The sequence below is a fragment of the Bactrocera oleae genome, chromosome 3 (genome assembly GCF_042242935.1).
Source record: "Bactrocera oleae isolate idBacOlea1 chromosome 3, idBacOlea1, whole genome shotgun sequence".
In the NCBI taxonomy this organism is placed as follows: domain Eukaryota; kingdom Metazoa; phylum Arthropoda; class Insecta; order Diptera; family Tephritidae; genus Bactrocera; species Bactrocera oleae.
This window is the reverse complement of record NC_091537.1, coordinates 30,047,904-30,063,963: the sequence shown is the minus strand read 5'-3', so window position 1 is coordinate 30,063,963 and position 16,060 is coordinate 30,047,904. Positions and strand designations below refer to the sequence as shown.

The 16,060-nt window shown below is 39.5% G+C and overlaps 1 protein-coding gene across 2 annotated transcripts in view; it reads right to left on the bottom strand.

Moving 5' to 3' along the window:
* Eaat2 (Excitatory amino acid transporter 2) overlaps positions 1–16,060 on the bottom strand; it is a 50,064-nt gene that overhangs the window by 19,009 nt on the left and 14,995 nt on the right. For both annotated transcript variants that reach the window (XM_036375814.2, XM_036375812.2), the window contains one exon: positions 5,969–6,302. In XM_036375814.2, the coding sequence (XP_036231707.1) occupies positions 5,969–6,302 (334 nt within the window). The remainder of the gene's footprint in view (positions 1–5,968; positions 6,303–16,060) is intronic.

Here is a 16,060-nt window from a genome sequence, read left to right as displayed (position 1 = left end):
GTGTGATAGAAATGATTTGCCATTAAATCTGAATAAATGTAAGACGATGTGCTTTTCCCGTAGATCTGTGCACCCCTCTTCTTATGTTATAAAACGTCATATTCTGAAGCAAGTTTTTAACTATGTTGATTTGGGAGTTAATATGGACCTAAGCTGAAACAGTTTGCAGTTCTTTTCTCCTGTCTGAAATTAAATTTAATATCCCGATTCGCTTTTCGAGGCAGTTTAGACTTTTACTGTTAAAATCCTGTAGATCAAATCTTGAACTAAACGAGCCATTCCGCCGTATATGTCATGATTTTAATTCTCATTCCAGCACATTTGACTTATCTGACTCACTTTTCAAAATTAAAAAGACTTTATTGTTTTCTCTTAATAAATGAAAATGTAACAATTTATTATATTGTAACTATAAATCTTAGCTGTTAAAATTTTTGTTTCTGTAGCTGAGCAGTTTTAGATCTCAACACTTAAAAAACTCTCTTGCCTTTTCTGACTCGGCTAATTCCGCACGTATGCGGATTGCGCCCCTCGCATCGGTTGGGCGGGAGGAGGGTAATCGTTGGGTTATTATTATTATTATAACTAAGCCCCACAATAAGATACAAGGCTGTTATTTAGTACAACAAATGCATGAGCGAAGGACATTCATTTTGTAAAAAGAGCATGTCCCCAGCCCTACTAACCACATTTGCTCAATTCAAATTCTTTTAGCATATCTACCCACCCTGTGAAAATGGTTAAACCCCTCCCACTCCCCATAAAATGGTTTTGTTAGAAACTCCTAAAAGTGTGGAAAATCGATAACTAAATGCGTCAGAGACATAAAATTTAACACCCAGATGTTTCAGGAAAGCTTTATAAGACCCGGTGTCAAATTTCGACAATAGGCGTGGCACCGCCCACAACTAAGTGTAAACCCATAAACCATGCTTACTTCCCATATAACATAATTTTCACTTTCCAGTATAAAAACTAGTCTACAAATCAAGAATTAATCAAATTATCGGGTTAAAACTTTGCACGAATGGGCCTTTGAGGTGCGCCATCTTACGATCAAAAATTGTTCAAATCGGATTAAACCTGTTCAAGCCCCCATATATTTTCGAACTTCCGGCTGACTGTATACCCCATATATCGGCCAATATGTCAGTTATCTCAATAAAATTGAGAGATTAAGTATTCCTAGTAAGGATGCATCTTTGAGCTTAAAATGTATTAAATCGGGTGAAAAGTTGCCCTAGATCCGCTTATGGGATAATATGAGAGTTTTCAAACATCTATGGTAATATTGGTGATGGTATGTGAGGTACCTTAATGAGAGCATAGTTTTCTGTTAATAATATGTAGTAATGCCAAAAATAGATAAAATCTACTACCCCTATCTCTCGTATATCTAATATAAGATTTTCAATATTCCGGTATACCATATACTTTGATCAAAACGTAAGTTATCTTATCAAAATTAACTGAACTGAACGCATAATACTGGATTACTATAGATAATAACCTATACAAATAAATTCGGCAATAGTGGAAAATATGTAAAATTGGTCCCAAAGTCCCACATACTACATATGTATAAGGATTCTGTTTTTTCTAACAAGCCTTTTGCCGAATACGTCGGTCAGTATGTGAATTATTTTGTTATAAAATTGCTTGAAAATATGTTCTCGAGCATAAATAAATAATTTTGTGCAATTAGACTAGACCTATATAGTGATTTCCGACTTCTGTCTTTTACCACAATGAGTGGTATTTAAGTGAAATTAAGTGGACAATCTTTCTTTTAAGCAATGTGGTTTAGCGCTTAATATGAATGGAGTTGGAGACTAAGGTCTAAACCTTATATCCTTAAGGTAATGAATTTCGATCCTTTGGTTGACATTTTGCACATCATCTCAATATATTAAATTTAGTTTAACATTAATTTAGTCTATGGCTTATAATATTTGTTAATAAGATATAAGTTTGGTTGTAATCCATCACGATTTCGTCGAACAATAAATGTTGAATTTTTTCACAATATTTTTAAAATAAAGTTTTGCCTGCACCTAAAGATATTTCCTTGTTTTTGATCCCGGCAAATTGCAAGAGCATTAATTGTTCAGTTACACCTGAACTTAGATAGCGCTTCTTTATTTGGTTTTAATTAAATTTCAAACAGATCGAAATCTAGTTTCCTTTTGCCATCAAACAACAACAAAGAAGAAATTATTTCCAAAAATTTCGTCCTTCGGTCAGAGAATGTTATTCTTTTATTTATTAACATTCTCTGGTTTTGTAGCTTACGCGCATTCATTATAAATGAATTTGTTGTCGTTGTAATATGAATATTTAGAAAATATGGCGCGAAATTAAAGCAAGATCTTATTGGCCGATGATAGTGCGTCTGCGATTTTTTTGTCGCCCCAGAGTTTATAATAAAATAAACATTTAATAGGCTATTTTTCCAACTTATGTATGTGCGTTGCGTGAGCAATTGCTTATTGAGCAAAGGATAACAATAAAACGGTGGCTAAGCGGCCACGTTTCCACTTTTTAGTAGGCTGAGGTCGTAAGCGGGAAGGGGTTAAGCACAATCCGAATACGAGCCTATACGTTCGAACCCTAAAACTCATGAAACTAAAATTTTATTTAATTTTTTATTTTATTAATTGGAATCTAAGCATATCTCAATTCAATTACTTTAATAGCATATTTAACTTCCTGAGATAATTATAATATTTCAGGAAAATATGTTCATATGTTTAGGTTTATTGAATATTCCCTTATTATGCGTATTTACACAAATGTGATAATCACACATACATTCTTAAATACACGTACGCTGATGCTTGCTTCTGCTTGTCCCGCACAAACAATGACTTTTGTCTACACTTTTTGCTTTTTGCGAGTTGAACGATCGCAGGCAAGGTGGGTTGGGGCGCACCGCCACATAATTATTTCGGATATATATTTTATTTATCGAATTTAGTTTAAAAACGATTATAGGTATGAATTTATGTGTATTTATATTTTTACGTATATTATTATCATATTACGAAAATAATTCTTAATGCATCAGTATTTTTCAACACAAATTAAGCAACATATTAATATATTATGAGCCCTCACTTGACATGCATATGTGCATGGTGGCAAGCCAACGAAATAACGGCGAGTTCGCGCGGACATTGTGTTGTTGAAAAAAACCAAAGAACGACTTTGTCCACAAACACACATATGTATATACATACATATATGAGATCGCATACATATTGACACCAAATTGTGTGAATCGTGGCGGAGTTGACAAAATTTGTTTGAATCGACAATGTCGGTCGGCTATGTTGTCTCGTTTGTCCTTTTTGCAGTGGGTTGACTTATGCTCTTTTGAAATATTGCGATTACCGATTTTACTGCATTTTCATAGTGTCATTTTTAGATAAAATGGGCTAAATTGAGAAACTATGAAATAATGATAATAAGTAAACATATAAAAGTATTATATGCAGTGTGCTTAGAATATATAGAAGTAGTTAATGATTTCATATACATGTCAATTTTATATAAATTTTTTTATATTAATGCCATATATAGTGCATAATATGAAAAAATATACATAAATATTATTTTAACTCGCTATAGGTCATGTTGCCAATTCTCCTTTCTGAAGGGACAGAATCAGACAAATTCTTCAATTTCTGATTTTTTGCATCGTAGTGAGTAAGCAGCTTGTGGGCAACATACAAATGCGAGGGGGATGGTAGGATTTTCAGTGATACAAATTGTAAAATTGAAATTTTGCTGATTCTTCGATTTTACTTTACGTTGCTTTGAAGCAGACGCACGTTCCTTATGGATTTATTGTCGTTGTAATATGAAATACTTAGAAAATATGCCCCGAGTTCGCTTGATTATTATTGGCCGATGATGGCGTCTACGTTTTTTTGTCACTTGCTCGAATGTTTGATTTTGAGGGACATACATATGTACATATATGCAAATATATTAGGACATGCGAATCAAGGAAGGCAATTTCAAGAATATTCACATATAACATATGAATATTTCAAGCAAGTAAACAACAATAGTTGTTTGAGTTCACAGATTAGACAAACTAGTTCGAATATCGCTGCTTCTATAGCACACTCAATTATTGCAATGAAATATTTTGCCTAAGTTCAAATCCTATCAGACATTTTTATATACTATTTTTTTATTTTTATAACCATTTTTTATTGAATGATATTTTAATTATATTTTCATATTATTTCCCTCATTATTACTGTTTTCTAGTCCGAAGTCAATTACTTTCGTTTTTATTATTTCAATTTTTGTTTATGCGCATACCAAAGAACGTCTGTGGATATGTATGTATATACATTTTGCTTAGACAGTGGTGTAGTTCGTTGCGTAAATTGATAGGATCGTGAAATTTAATTTTCGAGCTTGCGCGTTTTCGATGTTCTCTCATCGTAATAACATTTTAGCAGAGAATGTAAATGAATTTCTCTCATTATTTATATTTTCTTGTCGGAAGTCAATTACTTTCGTTTTTATTATTTTAAATTTTTGTTTATGCGCACATCAAAGAACATCTGTGCATATGTATGTGTATACATTTTGCTTATAGAGTGGTGTAGTTCGTTTCGTACCCTGATAGGTGTGGTGACATTTTATTTTCGAACTTGCGCGTTTTCGATGTTCCTTCATCGTAATTAACATTTTAGTACAGCTAACATTTGCTCCTTCTCTATTCATTTACATTCTCTGAATATACGAATCTGTAAGCGTAAATTTCTTAACATTGAAATTAGCATTATTTTTCTCAATTAACATTGAAATAGCTCAACTCTGCTATTTTTCAGTCCCCTGATGTTCGGTGGTGAAACACGCTCATCGTTTTCAGTACCCCTTCCAAATGTGGTGAAACACGCTCATCTTTTTCAGTTCCCCTGCGAAACGTGAAATATTTTGATAATGGCCGCACTGTGAACCTTCTCTATGATATACGTTCTCTGTTGCTGCTTTGTCAACCGGTGCCGGTGGAAACTGCTTTATCATCATGGTTGTTGGATAAACAAATCTGTTTTACCATACCAGCTAATGACAGAGAACGTATATTATAGAGAAGGCAGAGAACGTATATTCTACGTTCTCTGATTTCACACACAAACTAAACGGGTTATGCTGGAAACAACCACTGACGCAAAGTCGTAGACCGAAACAGCTGATACGACCTATTTTATGAGGGCGCAATTTATTGAACACTCACCACCGCTTCTACCGTCCGCTTCTATAGACCGTACGGTAGGGTGTCCGCGAAAATTGGATTTTTCCCGAAGAATCGAGTAAGCTGATTGCTCTCTAGCAACGCAGTCTCGATATTTTGTAGTAATTAAAAAATAAACTTGAATATATTTGAAAGGTTCTTAAAATAACTCAAAATCACAGTCAGTACATTTATTTATAAATAGGTAGACTATTTTTAATAGTTGGAATTTTTTTTTAGCTTTTACATTATGAAACGTTATAAATAAAAACCTAAATGTCAAATGAAAAAAACAATGGAAGAACTGATTTCTACGTTGCCACTACGGACATAACTTTTGACAAATTCTGTTTGACACGGGCGGTAAGTACGGAAAGGCGGAATGTCAGTGACTGTTTCCAGCATTAGAATAGGAAGCAAAGAACGCAGAGAGCGTAAATAAACATTCACTTGCGGTATAATATACGTTCTCTGACAGTAGTATACGTTAAACGTGCTGTGGTAATGTGATCAGAGAACGTACGTTCTGTGCTTCTACGTTCTGGTGTGACTTCGATAACAGGGTTATGAAAATTCATAATATATATCAAATAATTGGTTACAAAGAATACGATATCGTAAATATATCTATTGTAATTAATCGAATCAGGAATGCTAAGTTATAATAAGCACATAAAAAATATTTATAAATAAATTTACACATTCACTCACCTTCCCAAATCCAAAAGACTATCCAGTAGATTCACAGCCCTTTTATCAGTAGAACGATCGGAGGTGTTATGTAGATTTGGATCACCGGGATGAATTAGCAGCACCAAGGCAATGCCGAGCAGCGCGTTCAAGAACGAAGTCGTCACGAAGTACACCAAAGTGCGCAATGCAATTTTACCGTTCATGCGCGCATTTAAACTAGCCGAACCGGCGATCAAACTGGAAATGATGAGCGGTAAAATCATAAGCTTTAAGACGCGCATGAAGAGTTCACCCGGATAAGAAATCAGCATAATGGAATCCTCATGTAAATTCAAGGGCCGCAATGAAAAACCTTTGAAAGAAAAAACAATAGTTTTATTTTTAGTATATGTATATTTATGATATTTATAGGGACTTCATATTAATAGTACAGTATAGTAGTATACAATAATATTATATTAGATTGCCATTTTGTGGATCTGTCTTGATTTAATTAAATATAAAAATCGCGATTAATAATCAGGGGTAGATCGTTTAAGGGTGAAAATTTAGAATTGAATGTATTTATCAATGCTAAATCATAAATGAATCAAAACGAAAAATTTTATCCAAAAATAAGAAAGAAAATTTGTGGACGACCCTTAACGTATTTGCAATGTAGAAAAGGTTCTTCTTTATCCTAAGTAAAAGATTTGATATATCTAACACTGCTACACTTCTAGTGTCAGATTTGCAAAACGTATATAAGCCCGGTTACCCTTGTAGTGATTGCGGGTTTAGTTATTAAAAGTTTAACACTCCTTATATCAATGTTTCAATTCCAGTTTCGGAACTCTTTGGTACCTTTTGAATCCACTTTTAACTGAAAAAAACTTTCATAAAATAGTTTAGGCGTCAAGATGTAACCTTACACCCTTATCACCTTTCATTATTGGATAGTATTAACGGATACTTAGGTGATAAGTTCCTTCAAACAACTAAAAGTAAACCTTGAGCTAAGCAAATGCTTCTCAACTCAAACATAAATGCTTATACTCCTTTTTGTGAGCAGTCCTAATGAGGAACTTATGAGGTATTTCGTTAAGATTTCGTTCAAAAATAAGATGGTCAACTTTAACATAAGGCATTAATTAACTAACAAACCTACCTGCTCGATCTAAAAATAATAGCACTAAAAGGTTATTGAGTCCGAGTAGATCGATGTTCAGATAGTCATAAATCGATTCTCAAATCTAGGTATATGATAATTTTGATATAGCTATGTCCCGATCTCCTAACTTATACACAATAGTTCTATAAATTATTATACTCAAGTTTTGTAATTATAATGTCTATGATTACGAATATGAACAAGGCCACCAGAATGGATCTCGACATAGCAAACAGCATGGGTGTGAAAGGCAAATATATGTACATAAATGGATATGCACATATGTATATAAATCACTTTCGTATCACTAAACCTTAGAGAGTAACGAATCGAAAAAGCAAATGATATATCATATTCATATCTCTCTCGCTAAAATAAGGAGACAAATCTTTGAGTTTCTTTCTTGAAGTTAAATCCTAAAATTTATAAGAAGCCTGTGGCTGGATGAGACATAATAATGAGGAAAGGGAACATAGATCCCAGGTTGAATGTCGCAGTACAAACATCACATTTGTATCCATCTTTGATATACTCCTGACTCCATGGTCTCTTGTTTTAAATTATGAGACTGGACAACTTTGAGATTGTATTTTCAAGTAGACTTTTTGATTACATGATTAATGTAACGAGCTGTAAGGAATTCCAAGCAATTGAAATTATTCAGAAAGCTTTAATTATGTTTAGCCTTTTTTATGCAATTTTTTTACACAAAATTAGATGAGCGATATTTAAAAGGGGTCGCATTAAAGTGATGAATAGAAGCAAACATACATACATATTGATATACTTGTACATATACGCCTATGTGAGCACATATATGGTATAAACCATTATGTGGTGCCACTTATGTATGTAGTACGTTTAAGACATGGCCGAGTGACAGTCAGAGCACACGAATGACACTTCGTTCATATAAACTGGGCCAACAAGCTCAAGGTCACATTCGTTCGTTCGCTTTTTCATGCACAAACAAACACATACAAAGACACATTCGCTTATGCAAGTGTTTTGGCATTTTTTCCGTGTTTTGAAAGCAGAAGTGAACTTGACAGCCATTCAAGTGCATTGTTTTGTTGCAGGAAAGCCAGTGAACTGTGAGGAACACCACACAGGACGGCCGATAGCAGATAATTCGGTTAATTGCGAATTACATCGCAACATTGCAGTATGTGGACTATGTCCTCCGCCTGCCAAGGCAGCGTGTTAATCGGCGATGGCAGCCAGCGAAACGAACGAGGGTGTGTATCAATAACGAAGACAAACAACAATAATGCTACTTGTTTTTAACGTTGGCACTCTCATAACGCTAATTAAAATGTGATAACGCTTTTTTATCGCGGTCTCATGTCAGAAGGCAAACATGACGCAAGTGTCAGAAGTTTACACCCCAACGCAAAAAAAAATACACATATATGGTGTGGCCATTATACCGATTGAACTTGTGCTGTTATTGTTGAATTCTTTAAGAGGAAGGCGTGCTTTCGGAGGGTAGTAGGTATGGTGCGGTACCTATTTTTGAAACTTGCTGCAGAACTAGTTTGCTATATTCAACAAGAGTTATTTGCAGAAGGAGCACCCATCGAGGTCTTCTTGAAAATGCAGATTCCGAATAGCCTCTATTTCATATCAAAATGTCAATGTATGCCTTTTTAAATACTGAAATATACGTTCAGTAAAGCCTGAAAGAGCGAAATTTGTTTCTCCTTTTCTTACTCCCAGAATAAGATGACAAAGAGACAGCAAAGAAGGAAAAGGATCGGGTCCGAAGATCCATTCAAATACGAGCATCAAATCTGATAACAATAATAGTCTTGAAATTCTAAATAGATCAGCCTTTATGAAGGTAAATCCTTTGTCATATACTTTTCAGGTATTCATCATATTTTAGCGATTTAAAATCCAAAAGTTTTCCTTGCTAAAAGAGGCTTTCTGGCTATGTAGGGTGTTAAATTTGCCATCCCATTATTTCTCATTCTAAAGAACCGTCGTATAAGTATATGGTTTTGCTTAGTTTATTGAAACTGATGATTATTAAGAAGAACTTTTAATAAAAATACTCATAACGGATTAAGCTTTCTTATGTATGTATAAACTCGGAATTTGAAGTTGATGAAGTCACAGCTTTTGGAGCTCGCTTGGCAACAACCACGTTTACGACGTCTACCTAATTTCCTTTTGCAAAAATTTCAAAAATTTTTGAAAAATGTTTTGAACCAATCCGTTACACTAAAGATAGCCTCGGTCAATACTCTGAAGTTATTTGTCCAACATTTTTAGTAAATCAGTTGGAGTAACAAAATTTCAAATATATTCCCCCTGAAAGCCTTGTTCTAAACCTTACCTGTAAATTGCCATAACTAAGCCAAAAGTTAAGATACTACTCTGTAATACACAACTGATACAACGCATCACATTAAGGAGGGGCAACTGCAGTTTGAAAATATTTTAAAAATGAGTGGGGTTCAGCACCCTAATATATTTTATGTAAATAACTTCTAAATTATTCAAGCCATATCACCCAAAGTTGCACAGGACAGTGTGAAAATAGTTGAAATCGGATGATAACCCCGCCCATATAACGGTTTTATTAAAAACTACTAAAAATGCTTCAGAAACATCAAATTTTAGATCCAGGATGATACAAGAAAGCCTTGTAGAAGTCCTTGTCAAAATTGTGCGCTGGGTGTAGCCGCGAACACCCTTAGGTGAAACCTCACATCTACGGACCTACAGGATCAATTTCAACCAAATTCGGAAGATAACATTATCCTGGCATTCTTATATCACAGTGCAAAAATGGACGAAAACAACATTTTGCATAAATTGTGTATTTAAAGTATGGTATCTCAAGTCTCAAAATTATTGAAATCGGACCATAACTGTTCAATCTGTGAAGATGTGGGCTTCAGAGACTATGGATTTTTGCCGGAAATATCGATCAATGTGTGAGATATATAATTGAAAGGAGAAGAAAACCCTTTCCTGGTATATAATGTCTGTATATTAAAACTGGGTGAAATCAGGTCAATATTTCCCTTAGCCTTCATATACCCAATAGAAAGATTTTCCAAACATCCGGAAGACTTAATACCCCATATATTGGCCAATATGTGCGTTATCAAAATAAAATTGAGCGAACGCGATTTCCTCCTAGGGATGTAGAGCAGGTTCGCCTCCGCGCGGTGCATCCTGGGTAACGCCAAATGACCTGCGGCCTTTACGGCTTTTTTTGAACTCCTGATCTGACCTTTGCTCGACATGGACATAGCCTGGACTATTATATGGATTCGGTTGAACCCTGGGCTGGTGGTAGTGGTATTCTGTCACCTGAGTATGCAGGGGTGATACCCTGCAGAAATGGCTGATGGGCTAATGCCAAGGTCGCCTCCGTCCCGTTAAAACCACGGCAGGCCTCGGAGTACGTTCCTTTCCCGTCATCATTAAGTTGGTGTGGTAGGTGTTTGTTGAGATGACTCCTTCTTGGCGCTGGTCGGCTCTGAACATATTGCCTCATAAGGGCGTGCGTCAACCCTCGCCTTGGCCTCGTAACTGAGACAACCTTGGGACCATAAAAGGCGACTACATTTCCGGGAGGTGGATAGCGGCTCTGAGTGTGGACCCAATAAAAATGAATACGAACAAAATTACCAAGGAAGAGCGGGGAAGCAGGTCGAAACCAACATCTGCTGTAGTGGACGGTTCCCTGGGGGGGACACTTTCATCGAGGGGGACGAAATCGTCCCTGGCTAAGGGTGTGAAGGGCAATCCAGGGGGTGCCTGGCTTAACGTCACTGGGGGCGGTAAGGCAAGGGAGCAGGAGTCTGCCGACGGTAACCTTGGGTAGGGCGGAAGTGCGAGGCGGAATCGCCAGCACTAGCAGAGGAACCTCTGCTAAGTTCATGGGGGTCACGGATCCTCGTCGAACGCTAAGGGCCCGGTGGGGAAGCGCGGGACTGCAGCTAAAAAGCTGAAGTCTGATCGTCGATTGGCTGCCAAGATTTTGGAGCGCTACGGTGGCAAGCAGGCTGATCAGAAATTTGACCAGCATGCTAGCACACTTGAGAGGGCCAAAAGGGTGCTGAGCGACGGGAAAGTGGGGCCGAGCGAGCGCCACACCTCGATAAAGCGGCAGAGATCGCAGGAGGGGGAATACTCCCTCGGCAAAAAACCTCGGGTCGGACCCGCACCGATGTTTAGCGAAATCTCTAAACTCGCAAGCTCAGTGGAGCTTGGTGTGTACGACCGAAGCAGGGAAGATGGAGCCCTCTCCTAAGACGAGTGGAAGAGGGTAGCCGCTGGTATCTTCGCTGTTTTCATGAAGGTGGTCAGGGGAAGCCCTGGACCACCCCCTAGATGTGAATGTGCCGGGTGGAACCTCGGCATTTACAAACTAATTAGGTGTGCCGGCGAACGGTTGGCTCTCCTTTATAAGGAGGCGGTAGCCAGGGTAGGGGAAGTGTGGAAAGGAGCAAGGCGGGCTTGGGTCTAGCTTCCGGCCGAACCTTCTACCCCGGCCGAAATTGAAGAGATGTTGCGGTACTGCAACCCATCTCTCCCCACCCAAGACTGGAGAGTGATTAGGCTGGAGAGGACCAAGGCACCATATCGGCAAGCGCTGAGACTCCTAAACAAGGAGTTCCTCGCTCCTCTCAATGTCACAAAGGGGCCATAAGCTATGGCTTCGAGAGGCTCGTTCTCAGAATGCTCCCAACAGGCGGATGGCCCTCTGCCTCCTGCTGGGGTGGAAGAGAGTGGGAAAGTTTCCCTCTCAAAAATGGATGTCGACCCTGTCCTCTCGGACGCGGTGAGCACGGAGGGTGGATCGTCAGGTGATGATGGATCCGTCCTCAGTCTCGAGCGTCTGTTCGAGGAGGCTGACGTCGATGATATGGACGATGGTGCGGAACTCGCACTGCAGAGAGGAGTTTGGAGGATGAAGATCCTCCAAATTAACTTCCAGCACTCAAAGGCAGCCTCCGCCGATCTATTGCTCCGTCTAGGAAGAGACGAAGCCGACGTTGGAACCGTGGCTGAGCAGCCATGGAATATCTGGACTAAGGACAAAAAGCCATAAGCTCCTGGCGGCAAGCAGCACAGGTAGAACCAGAGCTTGTCTGTTGGTCAGAAATGAACTTAACGTTTTTCTTTTACCTAATTTCAGCAACGAGGACGTCGTCACTGCTAGGCTGGAGGACAGTGCTAGAGGCTCGGATGCCAATTCAAGGCACCCCGTCTGGGGGAGCTCGGACACAAACGCTAGAGGTGAGTCACTTTTTGATTTTATTTGTGATGTAGACCTTTTTATCTGCAATAGGGGCAACTGCCCTACTTTTGTGACAGCTAGCAGGGCGGAAGTCCTTGAAGTCACACTAGCCTCTAGAAGTTGCTCCCTTGATCTCGAAATGGAGAGTTCTAGACGACCACTCCTTTTCTGATCATAAATATATTGGGTTCAGCTTGGACGCCTCGCGCCCGATGCATAGAACCTACAGAAACTTCAGGAATACCAATTGGGTCCTGTATTGCAGGAAGCTACGATAAGCTCTTCCAACCGCGCCTGACAGGAATTTGATCCTATCTGCGGACGCGATTGAGGAGCTCGTCGGGGTTTTCAGCCCTGTTAGCAGATCTACTCTTGAAAGCTCCTGTCCTCTGAAAACTCAGAAAAGTAAAGGGAAACCCCCTTGGTGGTCTTCAGAGCTAACGGAGATTAGATCTTCGAGTAGAAGGCTCTTCAATTAGCCCGTAAAAGTGGCTCTAGTGACGACTAAGCATTGTACAAGGCCGGACAGGCCATTTACAAGTCCGAGTTGAAGAAAGCCAAGAGGGCTTCGTGGAGAGCCTTCTGCGGCAGTGTAGAGGGTTGTCACGAGTCCTCAAGGTTTAGGCGCATTCTTGCAAAAAACCCTACTCCAGTGGGGTATCTAAGATATGCAGATAGCGGGTGGACTACGAGTGGCGAAGGGTCGCTGAAGCTACTCCTAGATACTCATTTTCCGCTGAATCGCTCTACTGAAAAAGTGCCACTGGGGGAGCTCCTGGAAGGCTGCACAGCCTTCTTGGACCTTCTGGATGAGCGTCACCTTACCTGGGCGCTGAAATCATTCAAGCCCTTTAAGTCCCCGGGTCCTGATGGCATTATACCGGCGCAACTACAGCCTACGGTTAAGGTGTCATGTAGCTGGCTGGCCCCCATCTACGCGAACTGTGTTAGATTGGGCCATGTCCCGAAGGCCTGGAGACAGGTTAATGTTACTTTTATTCCGAAGGCCGGTAAAAGCTCTCATGTCGGTGAAAAAGTTTTCAGACCCATAAGCCTATCCTCGTTTCTGTTGAAAACGCTGGAGAGACTTATGGATCTGTACATTAAGTGCAGAATACCGAGGGGTAAACTGTTACGGGCGCAGCATGCCTATATCAAGGGCAGGTCGGTCGACACTGCTTTGCATGATGTAGTGTCATGGCTGGAGATAGCGCTGTTGCACAAGGAATTTGCAGTGGGCACCTTTCTCGACATCGAGGGGCCTTCAATAACGTGTGGCCAGAGGCAGTGGTTAAAGCCCTCGAAAAGTTTGAGGTGGAATCGAACCTCAAACACCTCATTTCCAGTCTTCTTTGCGACAGAACTGTCGTAGCGGAGTGGAGCAAGGCTGTCGGGGGATAGCCTATGTTGATGATGTGGTTCTTATGGTTAAAGGTAAATTCCGGAATACCGTCTATGAGAAGGCATCGGTCGCCTTATATTGCTGCATGGCTCTCAACGCTATATTAAATGTAGCACCTGTGGACATTGGCGGTAGGTGCATTGCTGCGATGTGTGCTATTAGGCTCAGGGAAGCTGCGATATTGCAGAGTTCCGAACAAGGACTCGGCACAATTCTATCCTCCTTCAGCTGCATTTCTGAAAATTTGGATCACTGCGTCGCAGCGGCTTTTTCTCTGCCCATATCCTGACGAGGGAGATGTGGAGGAAGAAGCCGCTGGAGAAGAGGCGCGGTGAGCTTTTTCATGGATGGGTCGAAGCTAGTAGGGAAAGTTGGAGGGGGGGTTTTCTGTAAAGGGCTCTCCGTCAATCTTTGCTTCAGGCTACCGGACCACTGTAGCGTTTTTCAGGCGGAAGTGGCCGCGATCAAGGTGGCGGTAGAAGTACTGTTACGAAGTGCAGCTTCGTTTAGACAGCAGAGCGGCAATACAAGCCCTGAGTGCGCGAACCGTGCATTCAAAGCTAGTCAAGGAGTGTCTGTCCTCACTAGAATTAGCATCAAGCTACTTCAATATCAGGCTCGTTTGGGTGCTTGGTCACAGCGGAATCGCTGGGAATCGCAAGGCCGATGAGCTGGCCAGGGGGCCCCTTGCCCCGCTCACATCGGAATGGGATCGAGTTGGTTCTCCACTAACGTTTTGCATTCTGGCTCTGGACCAATGGATCTCGCATTCACTCAGCAGACGCTGGTCAACGACCAACTCCTGTGCGACTGCGAACCAGCTCCTTCTGGCTGAGAGTGGATCGCAGGAGGTCAGGGGATCTTCTAGCCTTGAACAATGTTCTACTCACCGCTATGGTAGGAGTTCTCACTGGGCACTGTCCAATGGGAACTCATGCGGTGCGGCTTAGAATACTACCCGATGGTAGTTGTCAAAGCTGCATGGAGGAGGGTGAAGTGGAAACATCCCGGCACTTTCTCACAATCACACCTTTGGCGGACCAGAAGATTTGGCCGAAACAGATATTGGCCGTCTCAACAAGTCTGTGATAGGCACAAAGCGCTTTGTCGACATGTAAGGGTCTATTGATCCGGCTCATAGGAGTTTTGGGTACCACAACGGACCGGCGTTTAAGCTGTCCAAGTGCGATCCTTCTTAGGATCAACCCTCTAACCTAACCTAACCTATTTCCTCCTAACGGTGAATCTCTGTGCCTAAAACTGATAAAATCAGATGAAAACTTGCACTAGCCCCCGTATAACTTACAAGTATATTAGGATTTTCCATCGTCCGGTTGTCTTTATTGCTCATATATTGTTGATGGTATGTGAGGTACTTTAATTAAACTCAGAGAGAATCTGTTTTTGTTAATAATATGTATTAATGCATCTATCTCCCATATACCTAATAAAAGATTTTGAAACTTCCGGTTGGCCTTACACCGTATATATACAAGTACATGGGTCAATAGGTAAGATATCTTAGCAAAATTAACTAAACATATAATATTGGATATACTTAGGCTAATGCTGAAAATATGTTAAATTATATTATACTACATATAATAATATCCATTATTCTAACAAATTATATAAATGGATTAATCCTTAATAGCATTAATTTCGATTTTCTGGTTGACGTTTTGCGCATGAACTCAATATTCCCTTTGTCTCTTCAGTTAGGTTTATGTCAGATAATTTATTCACGATTTCGGCGAACATTTTTTAATATGCAGTTTTGCCAATACCCGATAGTATTTAGCCGGCTTTGATCCTTGCAAGTTGCAAGAGTATGAAATGTTCGGTTACACCCATACTGAGCCTTTTCTTACTTGTTTTGATTATAAATATAATATTTATATAATTTGTCACATATTAGTTTAAAATGCATTAAAATTAATCCAGTACAATTTAGAAAAATAATATTTCTTAGTTAAATCTGTATAAAAAAATTCATAAAAAATCATATCAATCATAGATAAAATTTCCGTTCAAAATATCTACATCTATATTACTGGCAGAAATCATGTTTTTCGCTAGATTATAGATACTAGTGGATCGGCATTTCTATTCGTAAGCAAATATTTAGCTTGACTAGTATCACAGCACGGTGCTCATTACTTTTATTTATTATACTATTAACTATATAGTTATACTAGGCGCCCTCCGCTGCGCTCCGACACGCTCGCTCGCCTACGTCCGCCCCCCGCCGATCGCGAGCTAGCTTGCTCTTATGTTAGTTGATTCTCGACAGCA